Source organism: Malaclemys terrapin, chromosome 10, assembly GCF_027887155.1.
Source record: "Malaclemys terrapin pileata isolate rMalTer1 chromosome 10, rMalTer1.hap1, whole genome shotgun sequence".
In the NCBI taxonomy this organism is placed as follows: domain Eukaryota; kingdom Metazoa; phylum Chordata; order Testudines; family Emydidae; genus Malaclemys; species Malaclemys terrapin.
The window spans coordinates 12,052,589-12,073,731 of NC_071514.1; the positions used below are offsets into that span (position 1 = coordinate 12,052,589).

At 48.0% G+C, this 21,143-nt stretch overlaps 1 protein-coding gene across 6 annotated transcripts in view; it reads right to left on the reverse strand.

Annotated features, from left to right (window-relative positions):
• Positions 1 to 21,143, reverse strand: part of CHD2 (chromodomain helicase DNA binding protein 2) — an 80,133-nt gene that overhangs the window by 9,338 nt on the left and 49,652 nt on the right. For 4 of the 6 annotated variants that reach the window (XM_054040960.1, XM_054040958.1, XM_054040957.1 and 1 more), the window contains 17 exons: positions 18,475 to 18,663; positions 17,471 to 17,633; positions 16,893 to 17,045; positions 15,803 to 15,874; positions 14,000 to 14,149; positions 12,871 to 13,019; positions 11,413 to 11,509; positions 10,444 to 10,536; positions 9,691 to 9,864; positions 8,396 to 8,571; positions 6,342 to 6,383; positions 5,396 to 5,535; positions 4,336 to 4,474; positions 4,039 to 4,189; positions 2,737 to 2,859; positions 1,717 to 1,845; positions 874 to 1,014 (listed from right to left, as the gene is read on the reverse strand). In XM_054040960.1, the coding sequence (XP_053896935.1) occupies positions 874 to 1,014; positions 1,717 to 1,845; positions 2,737 to 2,859; positions 4,039 to 4,189; positions 4,336 to 4,474; positions 5,396 to 5,535; positions 6,342 to 6,383; positions 8,396 to 8,571; positions 9,691 to 9,864; positions 10,444 to 10,536; positions 11,413 to 11,509; positions 12,871 to 13,019; positions 14,000 to 14,149; positions 15,803 to 15,874; positions 16,893 to 17,045; positions 17,471 to 17,633; positions 18,475 to 18,663 (2,281 nt within the window). Of the gene's footprint in view, positions 1 to 873; positions 1,015 to 1,716; positions 1,846 to 2,736; positions 2,860 to 4,038; positions 4,190 to 4,335; positions 4,475 to 5,395; positions 5,536 to 6,341; positions 6,384 to 8,395; positions 8,572 to 9,690; positions 9,865 to 10,443; positions 10,537 to 11,412; positions 11,510 to 12,870; positions 13,020 to 13,999; positions 14,150 to 15,802; positions 15,875 to 16,892; positions 17,046 to 17,470; positions 17,634 to 18,474; positions 18,664 to 20,566; positions 20,727 to 21,143 lie in introns of those variants that run through there. The other 2 variants (XM_054040959.1, XR_008446378.1) reach the window with 2 other exon arrangements.

Below are 21,143 nucleotides of genomic sequence, written 5' to 3' on the forward strand. Positions count from 1 at the left end.
TCTCCCTTCTTCCTATTAGCAGCTGAAGGCCACGCCGCATTTCACTGGGAAGGGGACTTCCCCTAGATTTGAAATAAGGTCTCAGCTTTGATTTAGGACATAATACACTAGCATTTGGTATATACCGCAAGTACCCCAAGTCATTACTATGGAGCCTTTCACCTATGCCTAGTCTGAATCCAGCCCATGGCAGCCAAGGGGCAACTAAGTTACGTTTCCCACCTAGCCTGACACCTGTGCTGACAGAATCAATCCCTGTCAACATGGGAACAGCCAAGATATTATTTCACGGCCCCTGTGTAGGTTGGGTTATTATGGATAGATTTGAAGTCCAGAGCAATCCAGACACAGCCTGCCAACACCAAGATTATTTAAAGCCTTACACGCTTTGAACAATAAGCTCCAAACTCTTTTCTCTCCTTTTCTTGATGCCGGCCATTCCGGGATACTCTTCTGTTTGGGGATAGCGGTCTTTTCAAGTCAGTCTGAAAATAGCTCACTCCCTTTCACACTCTATACTTAGTTCCCAACCCACAGAATAGGTCACCTTTTCCATTCTTCACTGCAGGTATCTTTTCTCTCCTATTCAGGGTAAATGCTCACTCCAAAAAGTTCTGGAGGCTCAGGCAAAGAGCCCTCCCCAATGCTCACTAGTAAAGGATGCCCTAGCATTCTTTCCCATGGGGTCTTTAGGAATGTCCAATCTCATAGTGTGTCCATCTCTGCGAATATTCCCTGGAGGGACTTCATTGCCCTCTCAAACTGCTCTCCTTGATAGGTATTGGCATGTGCAGGATTTGAATCTGAAATCCTGAATGTGATCTCCAGCTTGTAACATGTTTCTAAAGGTTACATGTAAGATATGCCTGGTACCTTCTCTTTCTTATCCTTTGTTTTCTTTTTCTCTTTATCGCCTTCCTTTTCTTTCTTTGTGGTTGACTGTTTTTCCTTGTTCTCTTTGTTCTCTTTCTTCTTCTGTTTCTTTTTCACTGGGCTCTTTTCCAAGCCATCCTCCTAGGAAATTAGTCACAGACTCAAACGTCGTTCACAAAGTCAGAGCCCCTCACCTCAGACATATTTTACTCTATAAACCTACGTCCTGCAAGAGCACCTGATTCTTGCTGCTCATTCAAACTTTTCCTTGCTCTGATTAACCTAAGCAAGTCCAAAGCAGCGATCTGCCCAACCCCCACAAACCCTGCCTCTAAGGTTATTCCATCAAACCGGCATCATTCTGCAGCTGACTAGCAAACTGCAGCTACATAGAACTCTCCTTAATTTAACTTAGCTAGTCAGTAGGCTCATCTCTTCAAGGTAGATATCGATCAGGAGCATTAAGAAACCTTTAAATTATGTGCAGAGCTACTCAAAGAGAGGGTTTTTCCCAGACCAAAATTATCTTGGTAAACTTTGGCTTCACCAATGGCAGGTTTTCTGAGGAGGACAGTCTCCAAGCTAACAAAGGCTGAAAGTGGCACATTTTGGAGCCCATCCCCAATGCTCTGAACATTGGCTTAATGAGGTGGGTGGAGAAGACCTCATCACCTCCTATGTTCCCACGCAACTCAGCCAGGCCCCTATTTCAGTTTAATGCTCTGCAGCTCCCCTAGTGGTTGTTTGGGGAAGTTGCAACAGGTGCTTTTCAAGTGTAGTTTCTGAAGCACCAACATAGGTCAAGCAGCTTTGTAAAAGCCCCCTCCACCTGGGTCAACACACCTTGACTTCACCCTCTTCTGACTGGTTGTCCGAGTGCCGAGGAGAGGACAGGTCATTTCCATGCTCATCTTTGACTTTGGGAGCTTTGTTCTCTTTCTTCACACGTGGTTTCCTCTTCTTCAGTTTGGTCTGGGGAAGAAGAGAAACCAGTTAGGGCTTGAAAACCACTTCCTGAAACAGAAATACCATCTCTCTTCCTCTAGGCAGTAGGAGTCCGTTTGGAGCACTAGAAGATCTAATGGGCCATGGGAAATGACACTGAGCCACTAATTAGAATTACAACCTCCATCAGAGGGTCCCATTTTGGCTAGCAAGAGGAAATCCATCTGAGGTTTGTAGGCTCAAAGGACTATTCTGAACACACAGAAAATTAGTACGAGTGAATTGCTGGCACCAAGCAGCCTGGTGACAGGGCAAATGAAGGAGAGCTGGTGCCTGCTGCCAGAGGGTATTTAATGTGACACCTTGTCACGGAGTGTGGGGGGACACAAGGCCCTGCACCCCCGGCTTCCTGCGATTCACCATGACTCTCAGCCAGCCAGTAAAGCAGAAGGTTTATTTAGACGACAGGAACACAGTCCAAGACAGGTCTTGCAGGCACAGCTCCAACACTCCTTGCTAGTTGGGGCATTCAGCATCCAACCCTACGTAAGCCATAATTTTTCATAAAATCTGTGCACATCGCTTTAGAGTTCACTTCTACTTCTGACAAGTGACTTGGTAAAATGAGAATCATGGAATCCTACGTATGATGCTCAGTGTCTCACACATCAAGCACACTCAGCTTACAGGTAAAAAGATGCCCTTTTCTAAGTGACAGACCTGCCAAGTTAGCCTGGCCCTAGGATCTGAGAGCCAAGCCCCACCAGCTCTAGATTCAATGGAATGAAGGGATCAGACTACAATACAGCCACAATCCGTTCAAACAGAATATTTAATGAGCTAGAAATGCAGGAGGTAGTTTCCTTCTAAGCAGTGTCCAATGTTCTCCTAGGGGCACTCAGCCATCCCCTCACTCACCTCTTCCCCATCTTTCACAGTTTCCTTCTTCTCCAGATCTTTCTTCAGCAATTTCAACAGATAATCGACCCGAGTCTGGAGCTGCTTTCCCTGAGGCTTCTTATCTGTCTCAACAGGTAGGATCTTTGACAAAAACAAAACATCCACATGCACCTATCAAGCCGTGAAGTGAGCAGACAAGCACTAGTAACAATCTCCTCCCCTAGCGTCCAGCAAGGGAGTGAGGAAACCTCCTTAACTTCTCAGGGGAACTGCCTTACCCTGCTCTCCCAGGCACAAAATCCCAGATCCTCAAAGATATTTAGGTGGCTAACTCCCATTAATTTCAATGGGAGTTAGGTGCCTAAATCCATACGAGGATCTAGGCCAAAGAGCTCTCTCAAAAGTCTCCTCCTTTCATAAGGCAGCATGCAGAATTCTACCAATTCAAGTGTGGGGGGAGGGGGCACCCCCATGCTGGTATTGAAGTGACAGGACATGTGTGAGCACAGTCGGGTAGGAACTTTGATTGCTGCTAGCTCGGATTACAGAAGAACTTCTCCAGTGAGCAAGCAAACACACTGCAAAATACATCAAGAAGCCTGTGTTGCAACAGACACTTTGCTCCCTTGTTTTGACAAGCCGAATTTATTTATGATATCGTTTTACAGTAGGCTAGTACTGCGTAGCATATTTGGTAAAAGTAATGAATCATTAATAACTTGAGAAAAAAAGCTATTTCTGTAAAGTTGATTTCACTGGTTTGTGCCTTTATAAACATAAAAATGGAGCACCGCTCGTTATCGCTGTTTTCTTTAAACAACTAACTAATCTGACTGTAATTTACATACAGCAATGACTCAGCCAGGGCATTCGTGTTATGAAGTGAGGTGAAGCTGCTGTCTTCGGGGTAAGAATCATCAGCGCAGTGCATTAGCAAAGGGAGAATTAGAGGGGCTCCTCTGTACCACCACTGCAAGGAAGAGATTCCCACGACTGTGTCTGGGATGCTCGTTTCAGTTTTAAAATGCTATTCTGAGCATCACACCTGAGGGCGCTCATTCATACCAGGACACGACCTGATTTTTGCTAACAACATCTGGGTCTGTCAGCAGTGACATTGTCTGAGCTCAGCATTAACCATGGGGGAAACCTAACACAACTCAATACGTTGGGAATGCAGCATTCCAGAGAGGTCATGGTCATTGTTTTCCTGGCTGTTATTATTGTTTTAAGTGTGTACCAATATAAACATCCGTTTTTGAGGAAGCAAACGTTCTCCCTGAGCCCCGGAACTAAAGCGAGCAACACATGACGACCTACCTTATCAGTTAACTTCAGTTCTGGGTCCGTTTTAATTAGCTCCCAGTTTCCATAGCCATGTTCATAAATTCCCAGCAATAAACGAGAATCATCCTCCACTCCCCAGTCTACATCAAAATGAGCAGCTTTGGCGCGGCAGGTCAGGCAGTATCTGAAGGCATTTCAAACACGAGAGAGGTGGTGAGGGGCTTCTTTCCAAAACTGTGGTGTCAAAGCAAATCTGCAAACCCAGGCTTTCCTTTTGCCAGCCCAAAACCCCAAGCGCCTTGCACTTTCCTCCTAGTCATGCCAACTCACTTCCTCTTCTCCTCCGGGTCCGTGGGAATGGATTTGTGCAGCATTTCAAACTCTTCTTCATGCTGGATGATGGATTTCACGTTGACTTGGACACCAGAGATCTTGAGGGTAGGACCCCTCCTTTTCCCAGGCCCTTTCCCTGTTCAACAGCAACAAACATTTCAGCTGCAAGCACTTTGACAGAATGAAAGAGACGCTGGAAAAGGCTCAGATACATTCAAGAGCTTTATATTCCTCCCACCGTCCTCTGTTTACCTCTAGGGCTGGCTGCTAATGCTCAGGTAGATTCTGAAAAGCAGGCTCTGCTTTCAAAGAGCGGTAGGTAGTGAGTGATTCGTTACACTCCAAGCCCCTTCCCAAGTCATTTTCTTAATTACAAATAAATCAACAACATTGGAGTTCAGCCACTTTAGCAGCTCAGTTCAGCCCAGGTCACGCAGAGACTTAATGGCAGAGTTGGCAATAACACCCACGTCTCCAGATTCCCTGTCTCCTGTGCCAGCCACCAAACCACCCTGCTTCCTAGAAAGCCAGAGATGCAGAGGCAACACACAGGGCTCAATGTTCCTCAAGTCTTGGAAGTACGTGCAGGGTATTTACCCAGTGCTATGGGGGCACTGGCTGGCTCAGAGGACCGATAACTGCAGGTACAGGAATAGTGCAGGGTACATGTTATTGGTTTGATTCCAACCCAGGAAGCAATCCAGTCTGCTGGCTGCTCCACAACCTAACATGAAACGAGTTGGTGGTCGTAGCCCATGCCTCAGAAATCCCGTGTCCACCAGACGCTAACAGTTCCAACTGACACCCTTCAGTCAGAGCAGAAGACTCACGGCTTGGAGGCTGGAATAGCTTTCTCACTCTTAGAGGTAGCTCCCTCCAGGTCACTAGCAGAGGCAGCATGGGTGAAGTTTGTACTGTTCTTTAGCTAACAGACTACAGCCTCCAGTGCTGCCAATCTGGTGTCCCATCTCACCCAGAATGGGGATGGTTCCCACCAGCACTTTGGCCCATCAACACCAAGAGGTTAATGAAATCTGCGCCCGTCCCTTTCACTTACCCTCACCGGGGTTTTCTTTCAGCTGCTCCTCGTATTCCTGCATTGCCGACACACAGCTGTTGTGAATAAGTTCCCCTAGACGTTTCAGATCAGCTATGGACTTGTCCACCAGCTCAGCATCGCGAGCAATGCACTCCAGCCTGAGAGGGAAGAAAAGAATCGGGAAAGAATCAGACTCAACACCTGGCTGATAGCGCGGCTCAGAGACACAGGGCCTAGCCGGTCTGCTTCTTTCAGGTGTCTGACGCTTCCCAGATCAAGCATATCTATCACTTTCAATAGCATTTGCACTGCTGGGCATGGAAATACTTTTTTTAAGGAACTGGGATTTTTGTGTGTGTGTTAACTTCAGCTCCCCGCTACCTAGGAGAACCAACCCATCTTCGCCTCTGAGCTGATCTCTTTTATTGGGACTCCTCAGGTTGCTGATCCTTTTCTTGCCAGGTAAATAATGGTTTTAAGACCACTTGGAGCAAGACCCATATTAAGCTTTGGTACCTGAGAGTTGCAGGATACCGTAAGAAGCAGGTGATCACATAACAGGAGACTAGTCTGGGACAGGGCTGCTTTGCAGAAGATGACACCATGTGTACCCTGCTCCTGAAGTGTTGCGTAATGCACTAGGCATGCGCGGGGGAGGAGGGGAAGAGGGGGCCTTCATCTGAAACATCCACCAGTGGCAATCATCTGAGACAAGATGGACCACCTGGCAATTCCTGTGTCTCCAACGGCAGCACTTTCACACCGTTCACCCTGAATATGACAGACCAGTCAGGCTTTGCCCATCGAAGAAGCCTATGCCATACTTGATGCCTATCAGTTAATTGTGCCTAGGGGTAGAGCAATGCACAGAGATCTTCATGTGGCTATTTGTGTCTCCTGTTTACTAGTGCAGCAACTAGCCTATATGCGATTGTTCTCAGGATCAGAGCCAGTTTGCACATACCGTTCGAGTGGAAGCCCAAACTTCTTATAAGCCTTGATAAACCTACGCAAAAAAGAAAAGCAAAACAATCTCAGTAAAAAAGGTCCTAAATTACAGCTGTATTTAAATACATGGTGATACATTTAATTGGCTCGTCCCCTTTGTCAATCCAGTATTTCATGTACAAGGCCTAAGTTGCTCCCAGGGCTGTTGTGAGTTTTAATTCCTTAGTGTTTGCAAAGAGCTTTGAGCTCCTTGGCTAGAAGGAACTGGAGAAGGACAGAGGATGACTCTTAACCCTGGGCGCCTGTCATTGCAAAAAAAAAAAGTGGTGGGGGTCACGGGGGGAGTCATAATTTTAGTAAATTACTGATGGAGGTTCAGTTTAAAAAACAGCAACTCAAAGATGAAGGGAAGTTGGTTAAAGCTCAAGAAATCCCCTTTACCATCTCTGGCCTAACCTCTGGACACAGCCTTAGGATGCAGGCGCTTTGCGAAGACTGAAGAGATTAGGGGAAGTTCTATCTTGGAGAAGGCAAGGACAAAAACTGGCTTGGAATTGCACGCGTCAGCTGAGCTGAGAAACGTAATGCTGGCGGAAGGGGAAACTTCACTACCCTGACTTATGGCACCAACTCTTTTAGGGCTATTATTTTTGCCCAAATATATCAACATTTGCTTTTTGTTTAAATTTAAACGGCCAGGAAACTTTTCTTATTTCAGGTGAATTTGCTGCTCCTGAACAAAGCCAGTAGGACAGCACAAAGACAGGAGTCCTTGGTTTCTCCATGGAATGACTACCAGCCGTTCCGGCCTCCAGCACACCCCTTAGCAATGTACCTTAATGCTGAATTCAATGGACCCACTCAGTCCACCTGAGATTACTGATGGAGGCTGACGATTTCAGGAGCAATTTTTGTGAAACACAGGCACTTGTCTCACTAGAACCAGACTAAAGATCGTCAGCTGGTTTCACACAGTCCTAGAAGGCCATAGGCAGGTGGCAAAGCTGATAATATACAAGTTCAGAGAATGGCTGGAGCCAGTAAAGCCTGATTTCGCCCCTAATTCTTCTGTTACAACACTAAGTTAATAAAGCACCAGGAGTCCTGCCATTGTCATTTAGAACTGATTAAATGTCCAGGGCACAACAACATGAGCATGGAAGATCCCCAAAAATGGAGGTTTTGGGGAGCCAATAGCCCCAGTCCAGCAGAGCACTTCTTCACTTGCTTAACTTTAATCATGTAAACCAGGGGTGGACAAACTTTTTGGCCCGAGGGCCACATCGGGGTTGCAAAACTGTATGGAGGACCAGGTAGGGAAGGCTGTGCCTCCCCCAACAGCCTGGTCCCCGCCTCTAACCACCCCCTCCCACTTCCCGCCCCCTGACTGCCCCTCTCAGAACACCCGACCCATCCAACCCCCCCCGATCCTTGTCCCCTGACCGCCCCCCTCCTGGGACCCCTCGCCCCTTATCCAACCCCCCGGACCCCACCCCCATCAACCCCCCCCTGCTCCCTGACTGCCCCGACCCCTATCCACACATCCCCCCCCTGGACTCCCACACTTATCCAACCCTCCGTTCCCCTCCCCAAGAACCTCCGCCCCATCCAACCGCCTCCTGCTCCATCCCCTGACTGCCCTCCTGCCCCTTAATCCAACCCGCCGCTCCCTTACCTTGCTGCTCAATGCAGCAAGTCTGGCAGCCGCGCCGCCTGGCTGGAGCCAGACATGCTGCTGCACTGCCCTGCAGGAGTGCGCAGCCCCGCCACCCAGAGTGCTGTCCGCGCGGCAGCGTAGCTGCAGGGGAGGGGGATAGTGGGGGAGGGGCCGGGGTTAGCCTTCCTGACCAGGAGCTCAAGGGCCGGGCAGGACGGGCCCGCAGGCCATAGTTTGCCCACCTCTGATGTAAACATTCTATCTGACCTGACCTCACTGGGACCAGCCACGGGCTCACAGTTATGCAGGTGCTGACATGCTTTGCTGGAGCAGGGCCCTACCCTAGCTGTGTCGGTGTCTGCGCAGAATTTCCGAACGTGCTCCTCTAACAGTCTCCTGGGCTCAGCACTGACCTCCTGATTTCAGCATCAGTAAATCCTTCCACCGTGTCTTTCCTAACACTCCGTGGGCGCCCCCGGCGCTTCGGCCTTTTATCGTCGTCAGTATCGTCCGTCTCACTCTCTGATCCAGATGACCTGTGTATCCTTCTCTTGGATTCAGCATCAGAATCACTGTCATTTGCCTGAGCCTGAACGAGCCAGAAGGACAGCACTAGGGTAACAAGGGCTAATTTGCAACCTCCTTCAACTCCTCCCTAGTGGCGTGGGCTGGCAATGCAAATGCAGAACCTCTCGGTGCTTATTCTGAAGTAAGGCCAATCAGATCAACATCGGCGTCATCCCCTCTTAGAGGAACCTCCCTTTCCCCCCCCCTTGAAGTGCCTGGATGTCCAAGGCCCCAATGTATTTGCTCATCCCCTTTTGACAGATTTCCAGACAGGAGCATGCGAATGAAGCATGGGTTCCATGTGCTAGTGGAGTTTTCTTGCACAGCCCTATTGCTAGAGGATTTGAATGCATCATAGCACCTAGACCAGGGTGGCCAAACTTACTGACCCTTCGAGCCGCATACCACAATCTTCAGAAGTTCGACTGCTAGAGCTTGAGACTTCTGCCCCACGGGGCTGAAGTCCCGAGACCCCCTTCTTCACTGGTCAGAAGCCCCTATCCCACCACCCTGCTGCAAGACAGAGGTCCTGAGTTCTCCCCTTCCCCCAGTCTGGTAGGTGGAGAAGGGGGAGCATGGGGGCTCCGCAAGCCACACTAACTGTAAAAGAGCCACAGGTGGCTCACGAGCCACTGTTTGGCCACCCCGACCTAGACAGTAAAGCTGGAAAGAGTACTGTCTCTTCTGGCTGTGAAGGGACAGGTTAGGTTTAAGCATTAACAGCATGGTGAAGTGTGAAGCTTAGTGAGGAGATAGGAAAAAAAAGATCCAGGAAATGACCTACGAGGCAATCAAAAATGAACTCCAGTCTAGTCCCCACCACTAAGTTGGCTATTTCCCCCTGTGCTTCAATCTGTTACTGCCACCGGGTTTCAGCATTTATTGTTTTTAAATAAAGCACAAGTAGAATTAGAAACACCACTACCAAATTCATCCTGGACACACATCCTGCACTATAGACTCAGGGCCTAATTCGTACTCTGCATGGCAGACTTATGGCCTATTCTGTACTTTGTTCCAAACTAGCAATGGGGGGAAAAAAATCAAAATCCCACAAAATTGTTACTAGGCAAAGACCCTCTTTCCCACCACTAGCCTCCTGTGGCCTGTTGCTTCCCAGGTTCCTGAGGCAGTGTTGTACCTTTTTAGTGGAGCTGCGAATTCTGGGCAGCATATAGATTTCTTCCAATTCCTTCTGTCGTTCCTCCTCCTCCACTTTCTTCCTTTGCTCTTCAGGAATAATATCATCCCAGTCCCTCTGGGACCTCTCATCCAGCTCAGTCTCTTCCTCCTCCATGGTTGCAAAATTGGCTACCTTAGAAGCAAAAGCACACCCATGGGATTAGAAGCTCCCTGTGATAACGTCACCAGAGAGACGTTGGGGTCCAGTCTCAACTTCTTTCTCTTGAGGCATTTCCCCAAGAAATCTGTCCGTTAGTCATTCTGTTCCTGTTGTCTGTCATCTCTTCCAGCTATCAGCCATCGAGTAGTGCATGCAATTTATAAACTTTGGCTGGAGCCTTTGCTAGATTAGCATTTCAGTTCCCAAAGTTAGGAAGTTTAAGATTTTCTTCCCCACCACCAAGATCATTTAAAAACCTATACACACACATTTAGTGCTACCCACCCACCAAACCTAACAACCCCTCTCCTGCTGGTTGAGGACCACCTGCTTCCATGCACCTTGCAAAGGGTTTCGCTTGTTTGGCTAAGCCTGACCCCATGAAGACAGCATGCAGGAGCACTGTTGGCCAGTTCTGTCCCTTCTCCTGTCACCGACCTTACAAACAAGGTTGACCTCGGCAAAGACCGTTCATAGCCACTCACGACCCTACTCTGCTGGGATTCAGTCCCTCTTACTCACTGGTTCCTAGGAAATCTATCTGCTTTGTACCTTGAATTGAGACAGCAGCTCATCCGTGGCGCTCGAGGACACTTCGTTCTCTCGTGTTTCAGCCAAGCGTAAAATCTCATCAATATCCATTTCCTGCCAGTCAGAAAGAAATTATGATACAATCAGAGGACGCACAACAACAGAAAGGAAGGGGGGGCTTCAAGGATTGACTTGTGAGCTGTGACTGCTAAACACACATCGCTTGGATAAGTGAACAAGGGGAGGTGGGGGAGACAAGTTGACGGGCTGCATATACTGATGAAGTGTCATCACTGAGGAGGACGACAGACTATTTAGCTGGTACCAGAGGGTATGAAGAGAAATGATGGGTGAGGCTGAGAAAACAACAGCCTGAACATCAGGAAAAAACTCCCAACTGCTATCTTTTCATTTGTGGAATCATTCCCTGCAGGGACATGGCTGTGGACCACTGCATGGCCCCATTAACAGGGCTGTTCAAAGCATTCGGTAACATAATGTCAGAAACAATCCTGCACTGGATGGGTAAGAGGTGACGCACACTGACTCCTGTGGAAACTACAAAGGAAAGGAAAGGGGCTAAGAGGCGCTGGGATGAAGAGGACTTGCTAGGCTCTGTTACAATACACTAACTCGTTACTCACAGAGCTACAGATGTATGTGCAGAGGGCTGACGGGGGACAAGGTTCTACCACTGAAACCCCAACCATTTATTTCAGGAACCTGATCAGAATCTCCACAGTCAGTCTGTCCCCCATCCCTGCCTCCCAAGTCCATTGTTCTCTCCCTTCAGCTTTTCTGGAAACTTGAACTTGGTGTCCCATGGCAGGGGTCAGTTTGACAAACACTATTAACTGAACTGCTCTCTCTGATCCACAGAGCAAGTACAAGAGAGTCAGGACAAATGCCATTTCCCCATGCAGTACTGCCAATGAAGTGAAGTTCATGAAGACCATCAGAGCACAGCTAGGTTATTTTAATTTTAACTACCTGCGGCTCCGATTCTTCCCCTTCAATCTCCTTGAAGAGATCCTCAGCTCCAAACTTCAGAATAGCTGTCAGCTCCTCTTTGTTGAAAGGATTTGAGCTGCAAAAAAGTAACGAAGACACAGTTGACTTTCAGGAGCCACCAAGCCAGCCCTGCTGTTTCACAGCTGCTTTGCTACGGTATAAAGACACACCTAAGCCTCCCTCATTAGGCCAACATTGTGATGTAAGTGCTCAACCCCGCACTAAGAAACGCCTTGCGCTCTGTTCCTGATCTCTCCCCCTGTTCTGTCAGGGGTTAGGAGCGCTGTCAAGGCAGCGTGCTCCATTCCCAGGGAAAGGAGGGCAGCACACCCAGTAACTCAATACCGAGCCACATGGCCAATTAAGCAGCAGAGTTGATGGGCTCCAAGGAAGGGATTCCCATGTCCTAGAAGGATGGCTAGCTTGATGTGTGGCCTCAGGAGTATATCAAGGGGGATGAAGTGGGGAAGAATGGAGGAACTCTTGAGAGCTTTAATCACACCACAAGGGAAGCCTCTGGAAAGGCGAGCGACACAGAGAAAGATACACTTGCCGAGTAAAATTCACTACGAAGTTTTAATACTAACACACAAAACCCAGAATCTTTCCAGCCTTGCATATGCATCTGAGTCAGTTCTGGGTTCCCATACCTTTATTGCACTGGTATCACAAAGCACTTACTACTGCATTGCAGGAGTAAAGTGGGGAGACCCACCAGTCTGCAAAACCCAGTAGACTCCCTCTATTCTTCCTGAAACCTCCACGTGAAATGACCCTTCCTTCTATACACTTCCAGCTATATGGTCTTTTGCCTAAGGCACCAGGAACTGCAGAAGTTGACTAGAACCAAATGGTCCCCATGGCCATTTTCTCCCTACAGCACCAGCTGCAGAGCGGAAGAGACCACAGATCACAATATTAAACAGATGTTTAGATGAGCCAGGAAAAGACTCCAACTGATCCTAGTTGGTTACAGCTGTAGAGCCAGCATGAAAAAGAGACCAATTGCGTGGGACACTTATAACCTACTATCAACTTCTTCAGATATCAGTGACCTTGGGGGCCTTGTAAGAAAAAAGTGACAGCCTCTAAAAGGAGGAAAAACAGGCCAAAGACCACGGTAGGTGAGAGGGGTAATAAATAGAAGCACAAAAACAAACAGAGAGGGAAAGAAAAGAAAAAAAGAGAGAAAGATGGAATGAAAAACAGAGGAGACTTCAATACCAGTTCTTTTTTATTTTCTTGCTAATTTTGGCATCCCATATAGTTTCCATACCAATGACTGCATGAGCCAAAGTTAGTGGTGAGCTACCATTAGTTGTTTTTTTTTTTTGCTGGCCAACTACACTATCAACTAATTACTCAAGTCACCACGAGAGTGACACTGATTACTGTACATACTCCATCTGATGCTCTCCTCCCCACTTAGGCACTTACTTGGATCTCCCAGAGTTGTTATCCAGTACAGTACGGCCTGTGGTGTCCATACGCTGGATCACCAGATGATCCAACACCATCTTTTTCTTGGCCCTTTCGATGATCTCCTCTTCCACTGTCCCCTTTGTGACTAAGCGGTAAATGTTCACCTGCAGGGCAAAGAAAAAGCAGAGCTATTTTGTGGATCTGCAACATATAGTCCTGCCTAAATTACAATGCACCCTGTGCTAGTTAACAGAAGGTAGCAATAACCTGTCTGCATGGCCCCTTCTTGCAAACATATATTCTGAATGGTATACTTGAACCCCTAATCCAACACACTACCCCGTGGGAATAGCTATTCTCAAGAGACTTCCAGCCCCACCAAACTCACAAGAAAGGCTGCTCTTGCCAGATCTCCAGCCTGCTTTCTAGATCAGAGGTTCAGTGACACCTCAGAAAAATATTGTTCGTAGATTTTAAGGCCAGAAATGCCCTTTATGATCATCTAAGTCTCATCACCTACATAACACAAGCCAGAAAACCTCAGCCAGTGATTCCTGCATCAAGACCATAACCAGAGTTTGAGATAGAGCAGTGTGTGTGTGTGTGTGTGTGTGTGTGTGTGTGTGTGTGTGTGTATGTTTGTGTGTGTGTATATATATATAAAGAAACACAACAGACTCACAATAAAATTACAGATGGAACACATGCCTGCTCTCTCTAAGCCTCATACTGGCTCTATCGATAAGCTTTTAGGCCTCCCAGCCTTGACGATGTCCCCTGCTTGACGCCAATGCCTGATGCCAGAGTTGTGTGCAATTTTAGTTATGAAACTAAGACCCACGTGAAATTTGCTTTGTTTCGTGATTAACGCAACACCCAACCCAGATTCATGAGCCTATTTAGAGAATCCAGGCCCTGTTTCCAGCAAACTTGGGCTGATCTGGTTTTGCATCGCAGTTTTCCAGCTTACCCTGAGTTTCTGGGGAACCTGAAGGATCATATAGTTCAAGCAGAAGGAATACATTTGCAGAGCCCACATAAGCCGGACATGCCCAGCTCTGCAGAGTCCTGACACAGATGCTAATGCTACAGCATATGACTGGACTGAATCACAGAAAAATGGATCCAAGGCTGCTCTCCTGACCTGTTTCTTCTGTCCAATTCTGTGAGCCCGAGCCTGAGCCTGCAAGTCATTCTGGGGGTTCCAGTCCGAGTCAAAGATCACCACAGTGTCTGCAGAAGCCAGGTTAATCCCCAGTCCGCCAGCTCGCGTTGACAGCAGGAAACAGAAGTCCTGCATAAAGTGACAAGATACCTGTGTACAGCATTGCTCACGCAAACTGATCTCAGCTGCTTAAAAACAAACACGTGCAAAAGCCAGTGAACTAATGCAGGTTACAATATATCCTACAGGGCCCATCTGTATGTGTGGCCAGGTCAAGGGAGAGGAAGGTGCAACTGAATGCACAGTTGAGGGAGAATGGAGAGGGTCTGGGAGTGGGGGTTTATTAGAGACAGAGGAAGTTCGGAGTCGTCACAGGACAGAGCAAAGAGAGAGTTTGAAGACAGTTTGGGATAATGAGGTGCTCAGAGCAAGGGCAGCGTGAGAAGGATTTTCCTCTTTTGTAGAGAGATGGAAAAGAAAAGCAGAAGACAGAGAACTCTGGTATTTGAGCAGCATAGCGAGAGAAGTGGAAAGAGATGCAACAGAAAGAAGAAATCCCCACTCCATCCATTTAAGCAGTCCTCGTATTAGTAATCTTGGGGGATACTGATGGGTATCAGAGTGCGATGGGCGGGGGCACGTGGCAGCCATCAGCAACTCCCAGGCAGAGGAAGGCATAGCTGGCAGACAGCACACGTAACGTGAGTTGCAGCTAGTGACAGAGACGTTAGGACGCTGAAGGGGCGGGCGCTGCTCCAAGATCAGCCCAGCAGGTGCCGCTCTAGGCAGCAGAATGCAGAAATGGCTTTGGAAGGAAGGGCACCTTGGGCTTGTAGCTTCTGTAGGTCAAACTATGGTGTGTACTGGACCCTCACGACAGCAGCAGGCAAACACGTGTGCATGTCACTGGCACTTCTACGGGGTGATCGGCCCCACACAAACCGAAGCCTGCCATGGACTCTGCGACTCACTGCCTGGGTGGCAGGACAAGGCCAGGCTGCTGAAATGACAGGGCCAGGCCCTCCTTGCTCAGGCAGTCCTCTCTAGAGTCCATCTCCCTGAGAATCCCTTTCCTCCCCCACAGTGCCAGCTCCCTTGCTCGCCTGTCTGCATTGCAGTCTCTTTTTTCAGTCCTATTTTTCCCTAAGCTTCCTGCTAACACCAGGCACCTGGCCTTGTCTCCTTTTGTTCTTTACTATCTGCTCAGTCAGCTCTGGTTTTCCAAGCAAAGTCACGTTTTTTCAGATGGCTGGATTGCCTGAAGCACAAAGCAATCAAGTGGCTCACGCCTGGTAAGAGTGAGCCAGCGAGTAGGCCCAGATGGGAGGGATTACAAGGCTGTAAGCCCTTTGGTTCCTAAGCCTCCACTGCAGCCACCAGACACCACTGCCTGCCTCCACTTCCAGCAGCCCTTTCCTCTGACACTTCAAGTGCAGAGACAACCTCACGCTCCAGCCTGTGCAAGTCATCGCGTGACCGCTTCACTCCCAGATCCAAGGAGGGGAACGTCTAAGGGGATTCAATTCTTGGCAGATTCTTTCTGGGTCTGATTTTCAGGCCCCACCCTTTGTAAAGCATTGGGGCATTTCACACGCGACACAGACGGCCACAGGATATAAAACATGCCACTGCCATGTCTCTAGACACAGCCAGAGCTCCGTGGGGACGAATGGCAGCTGTGGCCGCGCTGCAAACTCGCACAAGCTCGAGCGTCCCATCCCATTCCCTTCTGAAGCTATTTTCCCTCCAGCAGGAACCCCCATGCCCCCACAGCTGTCGTACCTCAGAGCCTTCCGCGTTGAAGTGATCCAGCGCTTGCTTTCGGATCTCCCCTTTGATCGAGCCGTCCAAGCGCTGGAAAGATCAACAATAATGATAGAAAGAAAGAAAGTAAAGGAACCCTGAGGAATTGCTGCCCCAAAACTCTGGGAGCTCCAGTCTCCTGTCCTACATACCCTTCAGCTTGGAGCATTTAATCATTAAAAATAACTGCTGATTAAAAATAACTGCACTGCTTTAACCTGCTGCGCCGAGGGGGAGGGAGGAGGGGAGTATGCTTAGGCAGCAGTCACACGGTGGGTGACACTTCAGCTCTCATTACAGGCTCCCAGCCAAGATCTCTGCATTTACAGTCCTCTCTGGAGCTTAGCAAAGGATCAAGGCTGATGCAGATGCCTAGAGGAGGAAAGGATGTTTTGCAAAAGACAGGGCTTTATTTATTGTGCTTTCGCATGTTTAAAGCGTGCCCCTTGTAGCAACCGCCAGGCGCACATACAATTCTATAAAAACAAGGCGTGGGTGGGCTGGTGAGCCAGCCTCAGCCAGAAAGAAACGGAGCTGATATCAAAGCTACGCTGATAGGGCGGCCAATTCACAGCCCACCTCAGTCAGAACACACAGGCTTTACGGCCTAGCCTGAAGGGCTTTGTCACACCAACAAGGGAAGCCAGCTCCAAAGCCAAGAGCTCTCTACTATCAGACTCAGAGATGTTCACACCTCGGGACTTTTAGCAAAAGTGCCTCTGCTCAGAAGACAGTGCCTGGAGCAAGAGCCATCTCTCTGATAGCCAGAACCCAAACCACACAGCGCTTTAAGGATCAATACCCACACACCGAATTCTCCCCTTCCATAGATGTTCACCTCACAAATGCACACCTCTCTCATTCTCTTGGCTTGATCAGCACTTAGAGGAGCAGGAATACAGGGAAGCTTCCCAGTTATCATCAATGCACTTTGCTTTAGAGCCTTATGTAGTCAGAGCTACCAGCCTCAGGGAGGCTGAGCACTTAAATCGCTTACGTCCCCTCAGTGCTCCCCGATTTGAACTTCCGCGTTAACCCTGAGTGTGTGCTTACCACTAACCCTCCTCACCTGGAAAGGGTAGTGCTTGATAGCCAAGTATTCTGCCAAGATGTCCAGCATTCTCACCATCTGGGAGAAGATCAGGACTCTGTTACCCCTCTCACGCAGCCTGGTCAGCAGTTTGTCCAAGAGAATTAGCTTTCCACTGCTCCTGATTAGAGACTGAAGAAGTAACAGTCATTCCAACAGATGCTTCCAGCCATGCCCTGTATGCTCTGTACAGACCGACATGCAGCACAGCAGACTGCCCTTGTTCTTCAAGTCCGGTTTGTCCCAGCATTAATCCAGCCCCATCACAGAGCTTTACAGAGCGGAAGCCGCTTGACGGAGACTAAACCAACCATCAAAGCGTGATCTTACGCTGTATGTTCATCCTATTCTAGACATCCAATCTAGCCAGACACGAGGCAACCCCTAACCGGGGAGGAAGGCTGGAGAAGCAGCGGCTTGGCTGTGGGGAGGAGTTAGGGAGCATGTCCAGGGGACAGAGGCAACAGGAACTCGGCTTGCAAGATATTGTTTTGGCATGGAGGCAGGAATGGGGGGAAATAAAGGGGAAAGCAATTACCCGCCAAACAACTACCCACCATCAGCATCTCCATGCCAGTCTCCCTTTCGTTTTCTTCCGGAGGTTTAATGAGATAGCAGTGGTTGCAGCACTTTTTCAGCTCCATCACGATGTTAAGGAAGCCAGACGTGCTTCCTCTTGTCCCCTTCGAGAGAGCCTTGTAATTTCTTGTCAAAATCCACCTGTAGGCAGCAGTAGGCAAAACCAAATCCTCAGGTCAGGCCCTGTCATTTCACTGGGGGACAGTGCAGACTGGACTCTCCAGAGAAACTGTTAGAAACAATTGTGCCTGGGCGGCAGTTCCCCTCTCTCTCTCTCCCCATCTCCTTTTCCATCACATGAAACTCTGCTTACTCCTTACTTGAAATCCCAACCCTCCTCCTTCTGGGACATTATTATTTAATATTACAAGGCACCATGGTTGTGCACAGACCTTTACAGAAATAAGACAGGCCTGGTCCCTACTCTGGATGCTGACAAGATAAATTACATCATCACTCCACTTTAAAAACAAACCACCCAGTGGGGTGAATTGTAGCATCTCCTTAGGCCAGTGGTTCTCAACCCGTGGCCCACTGGCCCCATGCGGCCCAGCTCAGCTGTGTGCTAAAGGCAGGCCCACGCGGCGAAGTCCTGGCTTGGTCCGGTCGGGGCTGCCGGCCTGCCCCATGTGGCAGGGGTCAGGGGCTCCCAGCCAGTGCAGAGGGTCAGGGTCCTGGCTGCCGCTGCCCTGCCACCCAGCCCCTGCGGTCCAAGTAACACTGTGGATCGCATATGCGGCCAACAATGATAAATAAGTTGAGAAGCACTGGCCTAGGGACAGGCAACACACAGGCAAAATGCTGTACCATCTTACTTCGCTTCTCACCAGAACACCCCCTCACCCCCCGAAGGAGACTGCCACTTATGGTGCATCCCACAATGGTTTGGGGATACAGAACTATGGCCACCAGACACACCAATGAAGAAACCCATCAAACCCGTTTCCACTGGGCACCTTCAGTAACTCAGTAAATGCCTTACTTATAATACTGCTTCTGCAGGGCAGACATTTCCACCCGGAGAATCTGCTCCACTTTGGCCGGCAGGGATTTCTCCACATCCTTCTTCACCCTGCGCAGAAGGAAAGGCTCCAGGACTTTGTGAAGGCTCTGGTAGCCATTCTCTCTCCCTTTCCCATGATCATCTTCAAAATCCTCCCAGAACTCAAACCTGGTGGTACAATTTAGGAGTGGTGGGTTAGAAGGCCTCTTAACTACCATCTGCTGTGTTTACACTGACACAATGCCAGTCTGCTGAGGACCTCAAAATGCCCCACAAGCTATTTATTCTGCACCCCTGTGAGCTGCGTAAGTGATCACCATTTTACAGGAGGGGTAAAATGAAAAAGAGAGGTTAAGGGACTTGCCCAAGTTTACAAAACAAATTGGTGGCACAGCTGGGAATAACACACTGGTGTCCTAGGTCCTTGCTCCAACCACTGTCTAAGCTGCTGCCTTCATATATAGCCTAGATCTCAGGAACAAAGGGTCAGGCCTTTTTTATCTATAACAAATATCCTACACCGGGAAACAAAAATGGGATTATAGGATCAATACTGTTAAGGGTCTCTGGTTCTTTGAGAAAGGAACTAGAACAGCGGTCTTTGAGTAAAAGGGAAATTCACTTCAGTGGACGAAGCATCAATAAATGTATATGGAACTGCAAGAGAGCCACTGTGTTAACAAAACTGTCCCTCTTCAGAAGGCAGGGCTAGACCAACCACAGCTGGCTGCAATAGCCACATTCTGGAAATATTTTTATGGCAGCTATGGGTGGTCATAGCACATAAAACATAAACCCACTTACGTTTAGGAATAAGGAGTACAGTGAATAAACATGGCAAAGAAGCTTTTCGAGAAAGATGATAATGGAAGATGGTACGCTAAATCCATCGTTCCTACCAAGAACTACATTTTACTTTGGAAAAACCAACTACCACCAAATCTGTTTTTATCAAGGACTCTGGTAATAATTCCCCAGTTACATGGGGGAATTGCCCTGAAGTAAAATCGTGGCGAATACGTAACATTAAAAAAAAAAAAGGGGGGGGGGGGAATTCTCAGTTGAGGCTTAGTTTGGATATACTACAAAAAGGGGCAGCTTCAAGCTGAAGAACGGCTTGATATGGGGAAATCTTTCCTAACAAGAAGAGCAACTAGACAATAAAACAGTCACCAAGAGGATATGGAGACATCAACAATAATTTCGAGAGAGATTAGAGAACACGCTTTGGAGTAATAGCAAGGGGAATGCCCAGCACTACGTGCAGAAGTCGTGGGCTGATAACCTTCACAATCATCCTGCACAAACTTATAGAATCCCAAGATGTTCCTTGCCCATTTGACACAGTAAATAGCAACAGATCTCGTTAACAGGGACATCTTGATCAGTAGAAGTATTTCTTCTGTGCCTCTGAGTTTCGGAGGTAAATATGAACTTCTGTACAATATGAAAGTGTGTTATTTAAAACAGTAGCAGACAATGAACATTCATAACGTCTAGATACCTTAGCATTTGAAGATACTGATCTCCTTTTCACATCTTTGATTTTAGCTCTAGAACCTAACAATTATCTACACAGTGAATTGTGCAAGCCATGTCTCTGCTTGCCTAACCTCTCTAAATCATTCTGTCTTTTGTATTTCTCCCTCACTCCATTTTCTTTAACCAAGAATGTAATCATTTCAAAGCATGTTGCTATTCTCAGATCACTGACGTATATTATACTGAATGAAGTCAGGTCTTTGCAATACTGCCCTGTAATCCCTTCCTTCTAGCCCAAACTTCTCCCCTGACTTTAAGTTTCTCTCTGACTCCACCTACTATAAAGAACTCAAAGACCCCCACCCACCACAATTCACCCAGGAATTTAAGGATATCATCAAATCTTTCCCCAAACAACTCCAAGAGAAACTCTACAACTTCATCTCCCACAACCCCCACCCCCAGGGATCTTCTACATGCTTCCTAAGACACACAAAGAAGGGAATCCAGCCAGACCCGTTATATCTAGCTGTGGTACTGTTACTGAAGGAATATTAAGACTTATAGAAACCATCCTCAAACCACTCACCACACAAAGGACCAGCTTCCTCCAGGACATAACCAACTTCCTCCAGAAACTCTGCAACATTAACAACCTCCCTCAGAACATCATTCTTGCCACCATGGACGTCACCTCCCTATACACCAACATCGATGTCACGATGGGCTTTGCTGCCTGCCTCAAATATCTACAAAACAATGGAAAACACTCAGATATGCACTCCAAATGTCACTAAACTCATCCATTGCATCCTCACCCAGAACCATTTTACATACAACAGCAAACACTTTGTCCACACCACAGAAACAGACATGAGTACTAGGATGGTTCCCCAATATGCCAACCTCTTCTTGGGCCACCTTAAGGAAGAATTTCTGGACAAAGGCACTACAAAACCAATGATACATGAGATATGTCGATGACATTTTCATCCTCTGGACAGATTATCTAAATTTCCTCATAGATTTCCACCACAACTTCAGCCACTTCCACCCATCCAGCAAGCTCTCTCTAGATCACTCCCACACCACCAGCATCAACTTCATGGACACCATGGTCAGGTTCAACAATAGAGCCCTACAGGTAACAACATACAAAAAACCCA